Source organism: Felis catus, chromosome B3, assembly GCF_018350175.1.
Source record: "Felis catus isolate Fca126 chromosome B3, F.catus_Fca126_mat1.0, whole genome shotgun sequence".
NCBI lineage: Eukaryota > Metazoa > Chordata > Mammalia > Carnivora > Felidae > Felis > Felis catus.
Window position 1 is genome coordinate 106,166,470 of NC_058373.1, and position 20,813 is coordinate 106,187,282.

The following is a 20,813-nucleotide window of genomic DNA, read 5'->3' on the forward strand; positions in this document are numbered from 1 at the left end:
CATCAGCCCAGAGCCTGACGCGGGGCTCGAACTCACGGACCGCGAGATCGTGACCTGGCTGAAGTCGGACGCTTAACCGACTGCGCCCCCCAGGCGCCCCTGAAAGTTATTTTTTAAAAATGTAAAAGCACTCTGCGAACAGCATCCCCCATGTGATTAGAAACAAAGTATCAGGTTAGAGTAAGGGTAAAGCCTCAAAACTTCCCAGGGCAGATAATTTGGGGGACAGAATGAGGGATATTAATTTTTTTAAGTATAATCTTGGAATACATTTATAAACAGCCACATTTCTTTATTTTCATACTTCTTTTTTTTTTTTTTAACGTTTATTTATTTTTGGGACAGAGAGAGACAGAGCATGAACAGGGGAGGGGCAGAGAGAGAGGGAGACACAGAATCGGAAACAGGCTCCAGGCTCCGAGACATCAGCCCAGAGCCTGACGCGGGGCTCGAACTCACAGACCGCGAGATCGTGACCTGGCTGAAGTCGGACGCTTAACCGACTGCGCCACCCAGGCGCCCCTATTTTCATACTTCTATCTGCCCTTCAGATGGTTGATTTTATGGTAATAAGCTACCTTTCAAAATCCAAAAATGGTTTAAAATGGTCTATGAATATAAAATTTCCCACAAAGATTATAGGGACACGGGGCGCGAGGAAGGGCACCAAAACGTGTAAGGACAAGAATTTTTCGTTCCCAACCTAAGTACCCAAAGCGCGTGTCAGAGGTGCAAGTTCTAAAAATCTCAACTTTGGTGAATTCTGGTGATTTAGGGGAGCCTTCAAGTGATTCTGAAAGTCTCCATCCTTTCCTGAAATTCTCTGTATTTGAACAAATCCTGGTTGCATTCAATGATTTTGTTTCACAGTGTGATTCCTATAATATGAGCTTTTCAGTAATTGTGAATGTTATTTTTCTCATTTTTGGCACTTACAGCTCACAATGCTTGGTTGTGTGGTTTAATATTTTAATTTTTGCATTTTACACTTGGCACTTTTGAAGAAGGGCACATTGTCTTGTATGTTGTTTGGGGGAAGGGGTAAGCCTCCCCCTCTGTCTCTTTTTTAAATGTTTGGCTTTATGAAATACACGATTCTCCCCAGAATCCCGTATCATCAAACGGTGCAGCTGAAAATTTGCCTTTACAAGCTGTGAATCCCAACCTTTCTTAGAGGCTGGTGTCCCCAGCTTCAGACTTAGGCTGTTTGACCGCTGCTGTCACTGGTTCCAGGGGCCCCTCCCTGCAGAAAAGCACAACTGGGTTTTTTCGAGCCCACATGGCCACGTCCCCTCCCATCCCACTGGACGGGTTGGAAGAGGACATCCTGCTGAAGGCTCCCAGCCGGTTGGCGTAGCGGTTTCGAAGGCGATTGCGGCTTCTGGCCTGCAGACCGGGGCCCTGGTTGGGCAGGAAAGCGTCCACGTTCCTAGTCCGGTAGCCCTCTTCCCGGTTGCGCCCCAGGAGCATCGAAATGTTGGGGTTGCGAATGGCGTAGATGACAGGGTTGATGGCCCCATTGGCCCAGGTCAGCCAGACGGCCACCACGTTGAGGAGCGAGGGGGCTTGCGCGGCCTGGGCCTGCCGGGCCGCAGCCAGCAGCACCAGGAAGCAGTAGGGCCCCCAGCAGCAGATGACGAAGACGATCATGATAAGCACGGTGGTGGCCGTGCGCACCTCGCTGAAAAAGCGCAGCACGCGCGCGTACGTGGTCAGGGGCCGCACGCGCACGTCGGACAGGCGCACCGTCTTGCAGATGTGGTAGTGGCAGAAGCACATGAGCAGGAAGGGCAGCAGGTAGCAGGCCACCACCAGCCCCACGCTGTAAGCCGCGCCCAGCTGCGCGGGGTCCGGGGACGTCCGGTACAGGCAGCCGTGGAAGCTCTGGGCCGCCGGGGGCTCCCGGGGCGAGCGGAGCAGCTCCCAGGGCAAGGAGAAGCCCAGGGCCGCCAGCCAGGCGCCCGCCAGCAGCTGCAGCGCGCGGCGGCGACCGATCTTCTCCCGCGGCGGCCGCACGATGGCGCAGTAGCGGTCCAGCGAGATGAGGGCCACGCTGAGCGTCGACACGATGCCGAAGCACGAGCTGAAGAAGCGGCTGGCGGCGCAGAAGCCGCGCCAGGGCCCCGCGGCGGGGGCGACGGGGGCGGCGGCGGCGGCGGCGGCGGGGACCGAGCCCCCTGGCGGCGTGAACAGGTCCAGGAAGGCGGCGGGCAGACAGAGCAGCGCCGTGAGCAGGTCCGACAGGGACAGAGACAGGATGAAGGCGTTGGTGACGGTGCGGAGCTGCCGGTGTTTCACGATCACCCCCATCACCGCGCAGTTGCCCAGGCTAGACAGCAGGAAGATGAGCAGGAGCACGAGCGCCTGGGCTGCCACCGCCGCGCCGTGCGACAGCAGCGGCGCCGCCTCGGGGCCCGGCGGCGGCCTCCCCGCCGCCCCCGCCGCCCGGGGCCCGCCGAGGCCGCCGCCAGCCGAGGCGCCAGTGCTGTCGCCCCCGTTCCCGTCGCTCTGGTTCCCCAGCGCCGCGGCCGCCGCGGTCGCCACGGTGCTGAAGGAGAGCACGGCCGCCGCGGTGGCCGCGGAGGAAGTCCCTCCAGGTGCGCCGGCCGCGGAGGGGGCTCCGGGGTGTGGGCTGCCCAACAAGGTCATTCTCGCTGGCGGGCGGACCGGCGGCGGCGGCGGCGGCGGCTGCTCCTCCATGGGGCCCCGAGGCGGCCGCGGCTGTGTTCATCCCGCACGGGGGGAGGCGGCCGCAAGCCGGGGGAGGTGGCTCGGGCTGGGGCCAGAGGCCTCTGCCGGGAGTCGGGTCGGCGGGAGGGGTGGCGGTCGCCCCGTACCCGTCGCCCCGTACCCGGCCGATCCTTTGACGTGGGTTCTAGGCGTTGCCGAGGGAACGGTGTTTACGCAGGAGCGCGGGGCGGGACGCCGACCAAGCACCCTCCGAAGAGCCGGCCCACAACATCACTCCTCCACGAGGTTACCCGGCCAGGGAGTCTGGGCCTCAGCGGGGGCCAGGGTGACCCCCACCCCCAAAGGACTTCATTTATACGAGGGCCAGGTGAAGCGGGACGGGCCCTCATATAAATGGCCAAATTCAACAAGGGTTCACTCTTGAACTCTCTTGTCGGATACAAGTGTCCTACAGGAAGGCCTTTGCAGGGGACACTCTGCTTCCTGTTGATGTTTTTGGCACATGCAAGTAAGGGACCTAGAACCTAAGGTGAAAAACGGTCCAGATCCGGAGATCTTAAGCCTCAGGGGCCGAATAATGTGAACCAGGGTGTTCTCAAATTTGAATATGCAACAGAATCACCTAGAGGGCTCATTGAAACGCAAGTGACCGGACCCAACCCCGGTTGCAGATTCAGTGGGTGTGGGGTCCCGTCCCAGAATTTGCATTTCCAACAAATTAATAGGTAGTGATGATGTTGCTGGTTTGAGGAACACACTTTGAGAACCACTGAGGTGGTGAGCTTATTAAAACGCGTGTTTACGGATGACTCCCAGAATTATTGAGGATGGGCCTGTGAATCTACACGCCACAGGTAATTAATTCTGATATAGGCGCTGTGAGGAGCTAGAATATGGATCTCAGAGACAGCAGGCCATCTTGTTTTCAAGGGCGCAGACCTCGGGACCATAAGTGGTTCACACGTGTGTGGCAGTGTTGGGTGGAGAGTGGAGAGCAATGAGTTCCTTGCCCTCTTGGCGGCCTTCCTCAGTTCTCTGGAATGTGGTGTGTAGAAAGTGCTACCAGCCAGGGAGTCACCGCTGTCGCAGCTCCAGGTTTGTGGCTGGGAGATAGAGAAGTGAAAGGTCCCGCCTGCCCAGGGAAGCTGCATCTCAAGTTTCTGGGCATGGCCTCTAATGGGGGAAAATGTGATAAACCCTTAGGTTCTCTGAAACCATGGTTTGCAAAGTGTGGACCCTAGACCTGCTGCATTAGCCCCACCTGGGACCTTGTCGGAAATGCAGATTCCCAGGCTCTGCCCCCAGTATACTGAATCTGAACTCTGGAGGTGGGGCCCGGCCATACGCCCTGCGAGTGATTCTGACCCACAGTTGAGAAACATTGCTCTAAAGAATGACCAGTGCACTTGCAGATCTTGGAATCAATGATATTAGTGCTTCGGATGCTTATTTCAATGAGGAAAAATATCTTACTGGAAATTTACAGTATAAATAGAAGTTTATTTAAGGTGGTAAACAAATGCATTATAGGAATTCATTATAGGATGTTTAACAGTCACTCTAGCCTCTGCCCACAACATGCCAGTAGTGACAATTAAAAATGTCCCTGGGGGGCTGGGGGGGGGGGGATGACCACACCTGAGAACCACTGAAGTAAAACAAAGCTATATAGTAGTTTATTTAGCAGATCTTCTCTGTGCTAGGTTTTCAGAAACAACAAATAAGGATCTCAGCCCAAAGAACCTTACAGTTTTAGGCAAACCCAAATATGTTACAGTATTGTACGTGTTGTTAAAAAATATAATGAAATTCTATGGAGGTGATTATTCCTAGGGTAGCTGATGAAGACTTCACACGAGCAGTGACATCGGACTCTCCAAAATGAGAAGACAGAGAAGGACCTTTGAAATTCATGTGTAAAGTCTGGAGATAAGTGCGTAAGTTACTTGACTCTTGGGTACTGGTGACTGAGGGTAGGGAGTGGAGAGAGAAATAAATGATAAAATGATAAATGATAAAAGTTGACTGGAACCCTCTTATGAAGGCCTCGCATGCCACGTTACAGAGATTGAACTTCATCAGGGGGAGATGGGGTAACGGCACTCTCCATTGAAGGGTAGGCCAGGGTCAGGTATGTTCAGAAAGCCAAGAATGACCTCACACGCTCCTGGTTTTCCTCCTCCCTCGGTTGCCTCAGTGGCCTCTCCCGTTCACCCCCATCATCTGGTCTAAATGCTAGAGTCCATCGGGGCCCAGTCCTCAGCAGCTCTGCACTTCCTCCTCTCACGCGCACCCGGAGCTTTGAAAGCCCCATGTTCGTAATCCACATTGAATCTCTAGCCTCCAGCCCCGTATCCAGTTATTTGGCAGCTCCCCTTGATGTGCCAAAGCACCTCAAACTCCGCGTGACCCAAGTGGACTTCATGGTCTTCCTCCCACTTTTCCTAAAATCCCTCGGTCCTCTCCATTCTGTGTCTCAGAAAATGGCACTACCTCCCGTGTGGCTTACAAACCGAAAATTTAGGATTCTAGGCTAATCCCTCTTCCTCACCACCAGCCCATGTACAATTGACCCCCAAGACCTAGGGATTTTCCTTGTTAAGTGTCTTTGTTTCCATTCGCTTCCTCCATCACTTCCTCCTCCACCTGAATCTCAGCTTTCGTTCTCTCTGCTTTGAGCTACCGCGGCCACCCACCGGACAGGTCTCCGCACGTCCAGCCCTTACACTACACTGCAGACCGGATGCCTTTTTAAACAAAATAAATTTGATCATGCCATTCACTTATGTAAACCCCTCTACGGCTTTCTCCTTTTAATTTAGGATAAGGACCCCAATCCTTAATGTTTCCTATGAGGCCCTGAATGAGTTGACATCTGCTCCCTTTCTGGTCTCATTTGGGACCACTTTCCTTTTTGTCGCTCCAGTCTAGTCACACTGGCCTTTTGCGAGCTTCTTAAACCTCCCTTCTTAGGTCATCTGCACTTGCTATCCCCTCTGTCTAGAAAGCCCGTTCCCTCGCCTTCCCCCAATGCCCTCGCATCCCCGTCTCCCCGCGCATGTTAACCTCATCTCTCGGGGGAAGCCTTCCTTGGCTTGAAGCATATCAGCACTGTCTATAATTATACTGTTGTGATTAATCACTGCCTGCCTCTCGCTGTAGGCTGTCGGCTTTGTGAAGACTCGAACCTTGTTTGGCGTGTTATTAGATCCCTAACACTTAGCACTTTGGAAAATTGTTAGATACACAAAACCTATTTTTGAGTGACCGTAGGAGAATTTGGCAACCAGGAGACCAGTTAAGAAGAGGCATTGTAAGAAAAGGCATTCTCCCAGGGGAGAAATGAAAAGGGTCTGAATAAAGGCATAGTGGAGAGGGCGAAGAGATTTTAAGGAGGTAGTGTCTTTGGATGTAAACAATACAAACAGAGCATTGTCTCACCTAAGCAAAAAAGGGGTTTATTGAAAGGATAGGGGGAGTTCAAATTATAAAAGGATAACCTAAGGGAAGTCAGGGCAGAGATAGCAGGTAGAGGTGCAGAAACTAATTGGGGGTGATCACTACTGGAATAAGTCCACTTCAGCCGTGTTTCAGACTTTATGTCGTTTCTCTCAAGATCTCAGGTCCAGGGAGAGAGAGTCTGACGGAGTACCTCTGCCTGGAAGTCCAAGCAAGGGTACAATGCAGGGGATGGATAGTTTTCCACAGGAAAAGGTGAGTGTTGCTGATAAAGCAAAGGGGAGGGAATGATGCCAGCTGAATCCACCCACATCCACCTCCGGAGCATCAACAGACAGGACAGAATGGTGTGAACAAGGAGCCAAGGATAAATCGCAAGTTCCTGGCTCGATGGATGGTGGTACCATTAATTAAGGTGGAGAACACAGGAGGAGGGGCACATTATAGGGGGCAGAGGAATCTGACTTGTCCATCAGGTAGTGGTATGGCTCTGGACCTGAGGATTTAGAGATTTGGAAGTTGTCAGCCTCTCTCTACAAGGGAGAAAACCACAGGCATGAATGTGATGACTACGGACAGGGTGTTGAGTGAAGAGAGAAAAGAGCCATGGGTGGAATGCTAGGGAGTGGAAAAAATTAAGAAGCAGGGAGAGGGTGAAAGGCCAGGCAGGTGAGTGAAATATCTAAATGAGGCATACTGGCCAGTTGAGAAGTCAGAAGTCTTGAGCTTGTGGTTTTCATTTTGATTTGCTTTTCAAAACAAGGTAATCTCAGCTTCTTCTCAGGAAAGCTGCTGTGACCATGAGGTTACCGCTAGGTGGGGAGCTAACAGGCTTCTTTTGTATTTTAGAGCTAAAAGGAGAAGTTGGCAGGTAGGGGAGGCTCAAACTTGTAAAGCCTGGACCCAAATGGGTAATTGAATAGGTCGGTGAAACAGTTCTGTTACTCAACTACTGTAGCATCAGCCTCACCTGGGAGCTTGCTAGAACTGCCCCACGCATGCCTAATAAATGAGAATCTGCAACTTAAGATCCCCAGGTAATTCATACCCACCTTGAAGTATAAGAAACATGGTTCTAAGGAGGGATGTTATGGAATTTGTGGATTTTAAGAGTTAAAGAGAAGGATGTCCCAATTCTTATGGAGTCTAGAGGACTTGGAGCAAAACTCAGTGCAATTTCATGGTGAAGAGAAGATGGACCTGGGCCCACGCAATTGCAACACCTGGTGGGGCTATGGTTAGGGTTAGGGGTTAGGGGTTAGGGTTAGGGTTAGGGTGGGTACTAATGAGGACTGGGTACTAACTTAGTGACCTTGAGAACTTCGGTGAGTGGCTCTGTGGCTGACCCAGCACCAGGGGAATGGAGGTTCTTGCTCTACAAGAACCACACTTGCCTGCCAGGAGCAAGGATGGGTATCCGCCTCGGGTTGCATAAACCCTCGGGTGACTGGTAGACTTAACAGATCAAGGATAATTTCCAGTGAATAATGAAGTAAAAACCAGATGGCAACAGTCAAATAACAAATGGATGACGAGAAAATGTAACCAATGTGCACAGAATCAGGAATTTAGGAATTTGACTACAAAGATAAGGAAACAGGGGTCATGGCAAGCTAGGGAGGTAAGGCAGACAAAGGATGTTTGTTTCATTTTGTTTATGATGAGCATATTTAAGTACTTAGAGCTATGAGATCAGTGAGGGAAAGGTGGTTGCTTGAGGGAGGTTCCAAGACCCTTACCAACGGTGGGAAAGGATAAATGTAGGCATATATAGAAGTTAGACTCAGTGGGGCTTGTGACTGGTTAGATACATGGAGGTGTGGGAGGGGGCAGTTAATTTCCCTAGTGTTGACTCCAAGAGAGACAGTGAAGTGCAGAAGGGATAAATATTACTTCAAGGGTTAGACTGTGGCTTGGAATCAAATTTAGGAAGATATAGGCACTATTTTTTAATGTTCAAGAAATATAACATTTTATTAACGTCCTCTATTCCAGAGCAAATTCTGGCTGTATTATCTTAGAAATGGAGGAAGTATAAGAGGGAAATACTCGACTTGGAGTCAGAAGTCCTAGATTCCCAGCCTTTAATGTGGCCTTAGGGGAGTTATTTAACATGTCTGGCTTGTATTTCCCTCATATACAGACCTTCTACTTACAACGGGGTTACATCCCAATAAACCCATCATGAGTGGCAATACCATAAGTCAAAATGCATTTAATACACCTAACCCACCGAACATCAGAGCTTAGCCTAGCCTAACTGTCACATGCCCAGAACACTTACATTAGCCTGCCAAATCACAAAACCTATTCTATAATCAAGTGTTGAATATGTCATGTAGTATATTGAATGATGTACTGAAAGGGAAAACCAGAATGGCAGTGTGGGTACAGAATGTTTGTCAGTGTTCCACTGTTGACCCTCATGACCGCACGGCTGACTCACTGTGGCTGTGGCTCACTTCGGCCGCTCAGCGTCACACGAGAGTGTGGTGCCACATATATGGAGCCCAGGAAAAGATGCAAATTCAAAGTCCGGTTTCTTCTGAATGTGTATCATTTTCCCACCATCGTAAACGAAAAATCGCAAGTTGAACTATCGTTGAGGACCATTGGTATATTAATGTGATAGAAACAGTGGTATTCCATGGGTGGGGCAGAGGGAGTGGTCCATAGTGATGCACTTGATAAGGGAGTGTGCTTTGTCTGTAGAGAATTTTATTTTTTATTTTTTATTTTTTTTAGAAAGAGAGAGGGAGTGGGGCACCTAGGTGGTTCAGTCGGCTACGTGCCCGACTTCAGCTCAGGTCATGATCTCACGGTTTGTGTGCGTCAGGCTCTGTGTTGACAGCTCAGAGCCTAGAGCCTGCTTTGGATTCTGTGTCTCCCTCCTCTGCCCCTCCCCCACTCGCGCTCTGTCTCTCTTTCTCAAAAATAAACATTAAAAAATTTTAAACAAAGAGAGAGAGAGCGCGAGGGTGAGGAGTAGAGAGAGAAGGGGAGAGAGAATCTTAGGCTTCACACCCAGCATGGAGCCCGATGCAGGGCTCAGTCTCATGACCATGAGATCATGATCTGAGTCAAAATCATGAGTCAGACACTTAACTGAGCCATCCAGGTGCCCTGAGAATTTTAAAACAATAATAAAATCCACTAAAGTCAGTCTGCTTTTTGTCATCACCAAGTGCTGACAATTTAAACAATGTCATTGATAAAATACTCCCCACTCTTGGTAGCTATAGGACAATATGCATTTCATGCTGTACTTCATTAGAGGATACGGGTGTGGCACATTACAAAATGCTGTAAGGTATAACTTTTAAACAATGTATGTATCTTTTTCAAGTTAATGTGACTTGTGAAATTTGGAGAGAGAATAGTAGTTCTATTTTCATTTTAAAAAGAAAGTACAGCTAATCTCTTTAACGTGTAGAAAATTTCTTGGTCATAGTAAGCTAGTGATGGTGTCATGTTTTGAAGGTAAGTAATTCTTTTACCACAGAATTTTATAGGAGATGAGTAGAAAACATTAGTTTTTGTATAATAGGGAAGTTAAGAAAATTAACTATAAAGTTATAAAGCTATGAAGCCTTCATTTTGGTCAAGTAATTCAATCACAGACTTAACCCGATGACAAACCACTTAAAAGTAATCACTTCAGTTTCTGTATGCTCAGAAAAAAAAAATATATATATACTATTGCTTATCTCACAGGACTCTACTGAATGTTGAGAGCATCACATATTGAATAAGTCATACTTCATTTTATTTTTTTTTTTAATTTTTTTAACGTACGTTTATTTTTGAGACAGAGAGAGACAGAGCATGAACGGGGGAGGGTGAGAAAGAGGGAGACACAGAATCCGAAACAGGCTCCAGGCTCTGAGCTGTCAGTACAGAGCCCGACGCGGGGCTCGAACCCACGGACCGCGAGATCATGACCTGAGCCGAGGTCGGCCGCTTAACCGACTGAGCCACCCAGGCGCCCCGACATACTTCATTTTATAGTGACTGAAAATGATCAAATTTTATTTTTAACAGGCTCACAGACAAGTAACTAGCAAGAATTAATAGTTAACGTTTCTTTCAGGTTTTAAATCTACCTGGCATTTAATTGGTAGAGTATGAAATGATTCATTGACTGTGTTTATAATGCAGTAAACAACCCCTCTTATAAGAACCTTAACGATACAGCAAAAGTCTGATTATTGGTCTTCTCACATCAGCTTATGGCACTTCAGCCACCTCGCTGTAGGAGCAGGCCTTTGCAGCAGAGAGAACATCCTGGCAGCAACTATAACATCTGCCCGAAGAAGCTGACCCATCCCAATCCTTCCCAGGCTATGGATGCTAAGTGCTGAGTACCTTATAATAATCCACCTCCCTTACATCCTGCTCGGAGAGAGGATATTATTTTACTCAAAAACTGGAAGACTAAAACAATGAACTTGCAAGAGGCATTGTTATGAGGGCTACAATTCAAGCTATTATTATCCAACGAGCATCTAAAACAACATACTGTAGTAACTAGCAGAGAATAACATTTTAAGACTAATAAGGACTAAGGTAGTAATTTTACCTGATAGGTTAATCACTAGAAAAACATTCTGAATTTTCAGCATTTTGTAAGCTGCCAAAGGTGACATTTATACCAATGGCATGTGCAAATATGAGGTATAATGATTACATTTAGTCACAGAAATACGATTTTAGAATGAATGGGACTTGGCTTACATGTACAATGTGGATATCATTTTCCATATAATTCAGAAAGAGTGCTGAAAAGTCACAGAAGTCACTTGAGAAGGAATCCGTCCCTCAGCGGGTCATCATTTTCCACTATAAAACTTGCTGTACCTGTATAATGGGCTTGCCCAGATACTTCCACTATAACAGCTTTAAAATCCCCACATTTTGCTTCCTGAGAAAAGATGAAAGGAGTATAATATCAAAATACTGCACTTATGTTGTGTCTGGCCTAAAAGTCACATTCTTGACTTTTATCATTTTAAAGAAAACCCAAGGTTCATCTTGTAGGTCATAGAAGGTTTTTAAGGAGAGAGACATGATCAGATTTGTGTTTTAGAGAAATTAACCTGTAAAATGGAAACAAATCAGAGAGGAAAGCAATTAGAAACCTAGAAACCTCTTCAGAGTAACCTTCATTCATTGATGGACTCTAGAGTCACTAGGGTGGTTTTTAGGGAGGCTGGAGAAGAACATAACAGATACTCTGCAGGTGTAACTGGCGGGCATGAGGACTCACAAATGGGAGGTGAGGAGTATGCATGAGTTAAATATGAGTGTAGTTCCTACTTGGAAGTGAAGCAGATACTCCCATTAACCAAGACGGAATGAGACAGGAAGAGCACATTTAGGAAGGAAGGAAGAACTTTTTGACAAGATGGCATATCTCTGGGACTGTCATTTCCATATGAGTTTGGTGGACAGTTGGGAATATGAGTGCTAGACTCAGGAGAGAGGCAGGCACACGGTGGGCATGGGAGGGATGAAGGTTCAGGAATGATCATCAGTGGGGTGGTTGGGAGTTGAGGCCTCCAAAGTGGGTAAAATTACTCAGTGGCATCAAAATGCAGATGAGATGAAAAGGAAACTAAGGATGAAATGCTGGGGAGCAGAGGAAGCTGAGGCAGGGAAAGAGACTGAGAAGGCACCATCCAAGAGCTTGGAAGAGCCCAGACAGAGAGGGAAGGCATGTGGTGTGAGTGAAGATATCCTGCCAAGTATGATTACTAACTATAAAGAAAGAACTCCAAATGTTAACTACCGAGTATCTTTATTATTTCTTAATTTTTAAACATGAGAATAACTAACTCTTATGATAAGATGTCAATCATTAGATTAGGACACAGTAGTTTCATTATCTTTTTATAAAGCTGCTATAATAAAAGCCTCATTAAAAATTTGCTTTGTCCAATAGCAATACAGTAGTGCTTAACAGGGCACGGTCTACACAGAGAGGTCCACATTGAGAGTCTGGCTCTGATATCCCTTAACTGTTTGACCTCTGGCAAATTACCTAACCTCTCGAATCCTCCATTTTATCATCTGTTTAAAAAGGATAATAACAGTACTGACTTGCCAAGATTGTCACGAGGATTAAATGAGATGGTACGTATAAACTGCTTAGCGTGGAAATTAACATATAGTGAAATTAGCTATAGATTGAAGACAATGTGCATGTCTGCTTTTGCATTCAGTCAGCTGGGATGTCACCCATCATATGGCCTCTGGAGAGCTCCACTATACACCCGTGCGGCAATGAAAGTGAAAAGCAAATAATGTCTTTGTATTAATGCATGCTAAGTTTTGACCTTGTGGACCCTTAGGAAGGAACTTGGGGGCCCCTAGGGATTCCAAACCACACTTTGAGAACCAATATCCTAGCTGAACAGAAGTTTTTATAGGCCTGGTTAAAAAAATTTTTTTTTTAATGTGTGTTTATTTTTGAGACAGAGCACGAGCAGGGGAGGGGCAGAGAGAGGGAGACAGAGGATCTAAGCAGGTTCTCCACGCTGACAGCAGAGACCCCAATATGGGGCTTGAAGTCATGAACTGCGAGACCATGACCTGAGCCGAAGGTGGACACTTAACCGACTGAGCCACCCAGGTGCCCCTAACATTTTTTTCTGAGAGCTGAGTGAAGAACCTTCCCTAACAGGGAACTCAGGCCTCTTCAGTTTCAAAAGTCACACACTTACAAATAAGAAGCTAAGGGTGTTACTTACTCTGACAGCCTTCCCTGTGAATACTGAGCCAGTTGCACTACTTTTAAAGGCTCTGGTCTGGTTCAGTTCTAGAAGCCCTTTGTGATACTGTAAGGCAATTCGAGCTGTCACTCCTGATCCAGTAGGACTTCTGTCAACCTGTTTCAGAGTAAATGAAGATAAGAGCATTCACAGTGTTCCAGTTCCACACAAGCTGGCTTTTGTGCCAAACATTACAGTTTTAATACCTGTTCATCTGCAAACACACAGATGTTGGTGGTTGGTTCCTCACTGTAAGTGTCTTTTCCATCTGTTAATATAGTTCCATATAGAAAGGAAAGGTCTTCACTCTCAGGATGATTAATTTTAAACTGAAAATAACAACAACAAAAAATTATCATGTAAAATTGTCAAGTAAAAAATATTTTGATTCAAATTTATCTTAATAAGTAATGTAGAGGGGGCACTCTTAGGCATAACTTTTCAATCTTTGTCATTTTTTTTTTAATTTTTTTTTTTAACGTTTATTTATTTTTGGGACAGAGAGAGACAGAGCATGAACGGGGGAGGGGCAGAGAGAGAGGGAGACACAGAATCGGAAACAGGCTCCAGGCTCTGAGCCATCAGCCCAGAGCCTGACGTGGGGCTCGAACTCCCGGACCGCGAGATCGTGACCTGGCTGAAGTCGGACGCTTAACCGACTGCGCCACCCAGGCGCCCCAATCTTTGTCATTTTTAAAATACCTTTTGGGTCAGGGCAGTAAATGATGTCTTTGTCTAGATGAATACAAATAGTTTTATTGGAAGTTACGGTTCTTATCATTCTTTGAGTCCTTTCTAAGGAATTTGTCCTGCAGATAGCCTCTACTAAAGGAACAGTTCTATTTATACACACACACTCCAAATGCTACACTCTTTGAAATACTGACCCCAGGATGGTTAATCCACAGACTGGCCGTGTTTGCTCAAACAGGAGGAGCTAAGACAGTCATATGCTCACTCTCAGGAGTTTGAAGGGGATAATGTAGAAATATCAGACAATAAACAGCTAGAGCTGAAGTTATTACCATGGGCAGAGACAAGGACCTGGAAGAGAGGCCACGAGCAAGCAAACGTTGTAACAATGCAGAAGCTATTAGGTAAGAGAAATGGTTGGATGAGAAAAAAGATCTACTGTAAAGGATGAAGTCAGTTGGTATTATAAGAAGCAGCAGATACACAGAGAAGCAGGCACCTGAGTGGTAAAGGATGGTCAGGCCCGAACATGCAATGCTTTCTGTTCTTAGGAGGTCTAGTTGAACTTTTCCTTGGTTTCTGTAATGCCTATTAGATTTCAAACCTGTAGCACCATTACATCACACTATTCACAGGTATGCTCCCCCCACTAGACCCCCACTCCTTAAAAGTGGGTTTGTTCTTTCTTTGAATCTCTAGCATCTAGCATAGCATAGTCCGACTCAGTAAGTTCCTGGCAAATGTTTGTTAAAAGAATGGATACACCTTTATAATACAATGAATATTATACTGTGCTTTAACTAACAGGAATTTAAGTAAAAACTTAAAAAAAATAAATGAAGATGAATTTGTATTAACTTCAGCCCCCACCAAAATGGCCTTTCCCTAAATCTGCATCAGCAGCGTGAATGGTCAGCAATTCAGAAAGTAGCTCCGATGCCTGATTTAACGCTAGCAGATGATGCTATGGTTGGTCATCTCATATGTGATTCTCTCCTATTTTTCTTAGAATCCCTCCTCCCTCAAAGGCCACCCCTTGCCACCTTGGTGAGAAGTTAAAGCTTTAATGAGAAGTTCAAAATTACTCCTTTTGTTAAGAAAACTATGTCTTGTGGTGCCTGGGTAGCTCAGTCAGTTAAGTGTCTGACTCATGATTTTGTCTCAGGTCATGATCTCATGGTTGTGAGATTGAGCCCCACATCCAGTTCTGTGCTGGGCCTGGAACTTGCTTAGGATTCTCTCTCTCCCTCGACCTCCCCACCTCGTCCCCTCTCCTGTGCAAGCTCTCAAAAAAAAAAAAAAAAAAAAAAAGAGGAAACGATGCCTTTTCCTCTTAATTTCATTTAAAAATAAGGTGAAGTTATTTTATGCCAGATTGTAGCTCAAACTATTAGCTATCTGCTTAGTGAAAAGAAAATTGATATAAAATCAGAGCTTCAGAAGGTGCTATGAGAAAATAATTCTAGATACTAGTATTGACAGCCCTGGAAAAATGACAATTTAGAACAGGAATACAGTATATATTTTCATCTTGTTTAAGTTATAAATTATGTTATTAAAGTCTCAGGTATGTTAAATAGGCCCATAATATTATTAGTATATTAGACACTTTTTCACAAATTATTTTTTTCCTTAGAATAGTAATTCTCATATGCTAAAACATTCAAATAGTGTATATGAGTTTTACAGGTCCCAATTTTATTTTATTTTATTTTTTTACAGGTCCCAATTTTAAATGTAAAATGGCAGACTTATGCTAGAAATGAAAGTATATTCTAGACTTATTTATCATCCAAGCTGATTTTATCAGAATAGTTTTCCCAAGCCAAAACTAGACTGACTTGAGTAGTTATTTAGGTAACTTCTTAGCAATATGGGAGAAATTCACTAATTAGGAATTACTGTTCTCTGTGAAATAAAAGAATGTCTGATCAGATTTAATGAAATCTATTTTGTAAGCTATAACTGACATTATTTTCAAGTTTTGCAGAATGACCACGTATAGCAAAGCATATGCATTTCAAGTTAGTGAAATACTATTTGACACATTTTCTATATGTGTAAATAATCACAAATTATACTAATATGTATATAAAGTTATTTATTGAACATATATTGTAGGTAGGTATTATTCTAAGTCCTTTACATGTATCGAACTTACTTCATTCTTATAACACCCGACGAAGCAGGTATTTCATAATTCCCCTTTTACGACAGGAAGGTTATGTTACTCTTTCAAGGTTACAAAAGTCACAAGTGGCAAAACTAGGACTCCTAGATAGTCTTGCTAGAGAGCCTAAGATTGTAACCAGTACCTTATTCTTAGTACTTCTAATAACCTAAATATATAAATATTTAATCTTCTGTATAGGGACGTAATTTATACTCCCTCCGTGCCACAGAGGAAGGCATTTGTTATGCAAGCAGTGTTTGTACTGACCTGAGCTTTGACTGCTTCCGTCACTGCACTTGCTGCATCCACAAGGTCCCTTGTCTTTGCAGAACAAACATCAAGTCCTACCTTGTCAGCACTAACAAATGCATAAAACGCCCCGCCATATGCAATGTCTACCACCATCTTTCCACGACCAGGAACATCCACTAAGAGATCTAAAAAAGATGTGTTTGAAAAGAAGTTTGTTTTTTAGGATTTTGGCAGGAACAGTTCACAGCATTTTTAATATGTATGTTTTGGTGGAGGGGTGCTTTTTCCTATCATAAAAAGGAATGAAACAAAAATTTATTTTCAAAATAAGCATCAGATAAATATTAGACCTTTAGCTAAGTGCATCTATTTTTTCTATGTCTTTTATTAATTAGTTTATTTTTATATAGGATTTATTGTTAAATTGGTTTCCAAACAACATCCAGTGCTCATCCCAACAGGTGCCCTCCTCAATGCCCATCATGCACTTTCCCCTCTCCACCGCCCACCATCAGTTTTTAAGAGTCTTCTTATGGTTTGCCTCTTTCCCTCTCTGTAACATTTTTCCCCTCCTTCCTCTCCCCCTGGTCTTCTGTTAAGTTTCTCAGGATCCACATATGAGTGAAAACATATGGTATCTATCTTTCTCTGCCTGACTTATTTCACTTAGCATAATACTCTCCAGTTCCATCCGTGTTGCTACAAATGGCCAGATTTCATTATTTTTCATTGCCAAGTAGTATTTTATTATATATATAAATCACATCTTCTTTATCCATTCGTCAGTTGATGGACATTTAGGCTCTTTCCATAATTTGGCTGTTGTTGAAAGTGCTGCTACAAACATTGGGGTACAAGTGCCCCTATGCATCATTAAGTGCATCTATTTTTAACTTGATAATGCTTGCATAAGTTTTAGAACATCTAGTGCCATGTTTTTCTTAAATCATGTACACTTACTTTATAACTGCTCTGAGGATCTTTGCTAGGAAACCTTAAAGAGGCAGAGAGAGCACAAATTCTGGGACATCAACATGTGAAAACTATGAAGGAAAATGTAAGTCCTTTTCATACTATGAGAAATTGTTTAAAATAGGATTTTGGATCCTATTCACAAACTGGCTTTCTTCAACTGTAATGTCAAGACAAAATGAAAAAAGATTTTTCTATTTAAGTTATATATGCTTATTCTATGTATTTTCATCTCATGATGAAAATCTATGTATTTTCATCTCATGAAAGCATCCTGCAAATACTCAGAATAAATCCATTTTAGAATCACTGCTGATGTTTACAGTATCTTTTTGTGTCAGAGTTTTTGAGTATTCTAATACCCAAAGTTTCACCTGAAGGTCAGTTGTTTGAAATCCTAAATTGGTATTTCCAAAGGAATGGAGCTGGATGATATTTGGAGATACTAAAACTGTTTTACCCCTTCTTGCATTTTCCTCTCTTCCTCCTCCCCAGTTCATTCTGGCTTGGTGATCACTGCCTTTGGGGGAGGCGTATGTCAGGGGAGAAAGCAGGTTTTATGGAAACCTAAGATCTCAGGGGAGAGAGGTTTGTTGGCAAAGCAGTGTTCTGAAGGGGAAATATTTCTCCTGGTTTCCTCTGGAGTGAGAAAAGAGGCAGCAGGTCCTCAGTGCAGAGGACCTATGTTGACTTCCCCACAGCATACAGGGAGGCTTCAGGGTGTGATAGAGATAGCAAAAAGGAGGGGAAGCAGAGGCAGGAGCCACATGGACAGGGGTAGATTATGCTTCGCTGGTTAGTTGTGCAGGCTGATGACCAAAAGGCCCTCCTCTCCAAGGCCTTGGCTCTTCTAAGAAAACTTTGCTACATATAGCAGGAAAGGGGACACCACGTGGAGGGATGAGGCTAGGCAAATCCAACAAGGCAGAGTAGGGTCTCAAAATCAGACATTGTGAAAAATACAATGTTTATTATATTCCTTAGTTTGCACACTGAGTCGTACAAAGATACTGGTATGCCTTCAGTTCCAGGCTAGCCCACAGAGCCCCTTTTAACACATGATGTGTCAAAACAGAGCAAGTTGATAATCAAATATGCCTGCGGAACTTAAAAAGCAAACACGAATGAAAAATTTTTTGTCTTTATCTTGATGCTGGTGCAACACAAAAGTCAAACTTAATGAAAAGAGAATGAGGAAGTAGATGGAAATGAAGGAAATGAATGGAAATGGAGCTGGAAAGCTAAGCGTGGCTTTGGTGTCCTCGTGTGTGAAATGGAACTGCTATTCCACCCGGAAAGGATTTTGTGAATTCCAGGCAATAATGTGTGGGGAGTGCCTGGCACAAATCAGGAACATAATAAATGTTGATAGTAAGGTCAAAAGGTTAATTTCCAGTGGGAAGAGGGCTATTAGGGGGATGTTTACATTTGCTAATCACCATGTTCTCTCAGTTTCATTTATTTACTTATTCTACAAATATTAATTGACTACCTACTGTTCTAGCACTTAAAAAACCAGTTTTCATTTTAGCTGAAGGGAGTGAAAAAGAAGTCAGTGGTCCTCTAAGGTGGGTACTGTGGTCATCTTCATTTTGCAGATCATGACTTTGAGGCATTGAATCCCTTTCACAAGGTCATCAAGATGGGGAGGGGCAGAGCAGTGATCTTGAACCCTGTCCACCCTTTTTGTATTTTTCAAAGTAGAGAATTTAGCATATTTTTTTAATGACTCAAAGTGACCATTAGTGCCCACTGATTATTGTATAGTCACACAGCGATGCTCTTGGGAGCTATTGTGCTTATGGATTGGCTGTCCTGCCCCAACCAGCCCCGAATGATGGTGAACTTGCTGCCAGCTGTCATTTCCCATAATTCTAGAGTGCTTCTAATCTGGTGCTGGGGTTGCCTGGGGAGAAACTGGATAGCCAAGCTACTTAAACTGCTGAGATTTTTGAGATACAATCTTAAACATCCACCTGTCTCAAGTGCCCTCCCAATTAGGATGTGATACCATTCTCTTGTAGAGGGCAAAAATGGCATAAATTTCCCCCAGGGGAATTCTTCATCAACCTGTGTGTTTCAACTGCCTGCGGCTGCTCAGACTGGCAAATGCCTGCTCATGCCTGGGCTCTTACTGTATCATCCATAATCAGGCTAATCTAGAATCCAAATCCTCAAGAAAGATTAAGATCTAACAGAATGATTTGCATTCGCTGAAGACTTACAGGAAAGGAAGCGATAACCCTATTCCTGAATGGACTAAATTAGCTCCCAGCTCACTTCCAGTCATGACTATTTTGGAGAGATCTCCCTCTTTGTAAGGGTTATAGTTACACACACTCTGTTTTACATGACTAGGCTCTGTGCTAAGGAACCCACCAAAACCTTTTAGAGGCTCAGCACTTGTAGAACTCTAGCAAACCTATATATTCTGCAGCCTTCTGTCTCTAGAAATGTCTTGTTAAATGCTAAGTACCTTGCATACTCTTATTTAATCTTCACCCAAAACTCAATGAGATAACAAATGAAAAAATATGGGCACAGAGAGGTTAGTAATCTGATTAAGGTTGCATAGATAGCTTTAAGGGGTTGTCAGGATTTGGCCCCAGGCAACATCTGTTCCTGTTCTTAAAGAGTAAGAGCAGCAACATCTGTAACTTCCCGCTTTGTAAATTGCCTAATTCATTCGTTGTTATTTAATTCTTTTCCAAAGAAGTGGGGAAGGCACTTTGTACAGGTGAGGAAAAGGAGACAGGGTTTAGTAACTTGTCAGGGAGTAATAATGTGTCTCATATGTGTATTCTTAACGAGCCAATGAACCCTGGTACATTGGCTGTTCTTTGCTCTTTCTAACCCTATGAGACTTACCCAACTGTGAAGTCTCTAGGAATGCCTGACAGTGAGGAGTGAGGCGCCGAGTAAGGGAGATACGGAATTCTGTACTCCTCAAGGCTCTCCCAAGGCCAAGATGAATAAATCTGCGTGATAATCGAATTGCACACACCGCACAAATCCGCAAGGCTGACACGCATTTGATTTGGAATTACCTTTTTATTAACTGCAAAGGCATGAGAGTGTGTTAATTGCTATGCGTGGGTTCCAGGCCAGAGAGGCGGTTAGTGGTGTTAGTTGCGTCCCGGAGCTGGGAGGGTGTCGCCGTTTACCTGTGGCCAGCGCGAAGGCCGGGACGCTGTGGAAGCGCACAGGGCCGCGACTGCGGCCGCCCTCGCATTCCACGAAGGCGGCCACCAGCCCGCACGGGCAGTGGATGTTGACGCGGACCTCGCGGGCAGCGGCAGGGGTCGCGGGGACCAGCCCGAAGTCGACTGCGAAGCGGCCCAGCGCCAGCACTGCGTGGCCGCACATGGAGCTGTAGCCCTCGTTATGCAGGAACAGGACGCCCAGGTGCGCGTCCGGCAACTCGCTAGGCACCAACACAGCCCCGTACATGTCCCGGTGCCCGCGTGGCTCGAACATGAGCCGTCGTCGCAGGTGGTCAAGGTGCTGGCGCATGTAGCGCCGCTTGGCCAGTAGTGTGGGGCCGACCACTTCCGGACACCCCGCCAGCACGATGCGCAAGGGCTCGCCGCCCGTGTGCATGTCCACCACCGACAGCGCCGGTGTCCCCGGGTCGTGCGGCGGCAGCCGTGGCACCGCCAGCGCTCTCTCCATCGCTAGCTCCAGGAGCTCCACCACGTCACCACCGTCCAGCCTCGAGCCCACCCGCGCACTCCGCGCGCGAGAGAGGGTGGACGTGCGGCCGCCTCGGGGGCGGGGCCTCAGAGCGGAGACGAGGAAGCGCG

At 45.5% G+C, this 20,813-nt stretch overlaps 2 protein-coding genes across 2 annotated transcripts; both read right to left on the bottom strand.

The window, feature by feature from the left end:
• Positions 1-955: 955 nt before the first annotated feature.
• On the bottom strand, positions 956-2,886 carry GPR135 (G protein-coupled receptor 135). The gene has a single exon (XM_023255736.2). It carries the CDS (start codon positions 2,698-2,700, stop codon positions 1,171-1,173), a length of 1,530 nt encoding a protein of 509 aa, XP_023111504.2. The 5' UTR covers positions 2,701-2,886; the 3' UTR covers positions 956-1,170.
• Positions 2,887-10,155: 7,269 nt separating this feature from the next.
• On the bottom strand, positions 10,156-20,799 carry L3HYPDH (trans-L-3-hydroxyproline dehydratase). The gene is made up of 5 exons (XM_023255737.2): positions 20,175-20,799; positions 16,054-16,223; positions 13,127-13,249; positions 12,900-13,037; positions 10,156-11,071 (listed from the first exon to the last, which is right to left on the bottom strand). Exons 1-5 carry the CDS (start codon positions 20,680-20,682, stop codon positions 10,946-10,948), a joined length of 1,065 nt encoding a protein of 354 aa, XP_023111505.2. The 5' UTR covers positions 20,683-20,799; the 3' UTR covers positions 10,156-10,945.
• Positions 20,800-20,813: the final 14 nt, after the last annotated feature.

What these genes read in the sequence shown, in the direction of transcription:
- GPR135 (XM_023255736.2), bottom strand. Translation starts at nt 2,700, where the DNA reads ATGGAGGAGCAGCCGCCGCCGCCGCCGCCGCCGGTCCGCCCGCCAGCG.
- L3HYPDH (XM_023255737.2), bottom strand. Translation starts at nt 20,682, where the DNA reads ATGGAGAGAGCGCTGGCGGTGCCACGGCTGCCGCCGCACGACCCGGGG. An exon ending in CGGAAGCAGTCAAAGCTCAG is followed by an intron (nt 13,250 to 16,053) that starts GTCAGTACAAAC and finishes TGTTATTTTCAG; the next exon opens with TTTAAAATTAATCATCCTGA. An exon ending in GTGTGTTTGCAGATGAACAG is followed by an intron (nt 13,038 to 13,126) that starts GTATTAAAACTG and finishes ACTCTGAAACAG; the next exon opens with GTTGACAGAAGTCCTACTGG.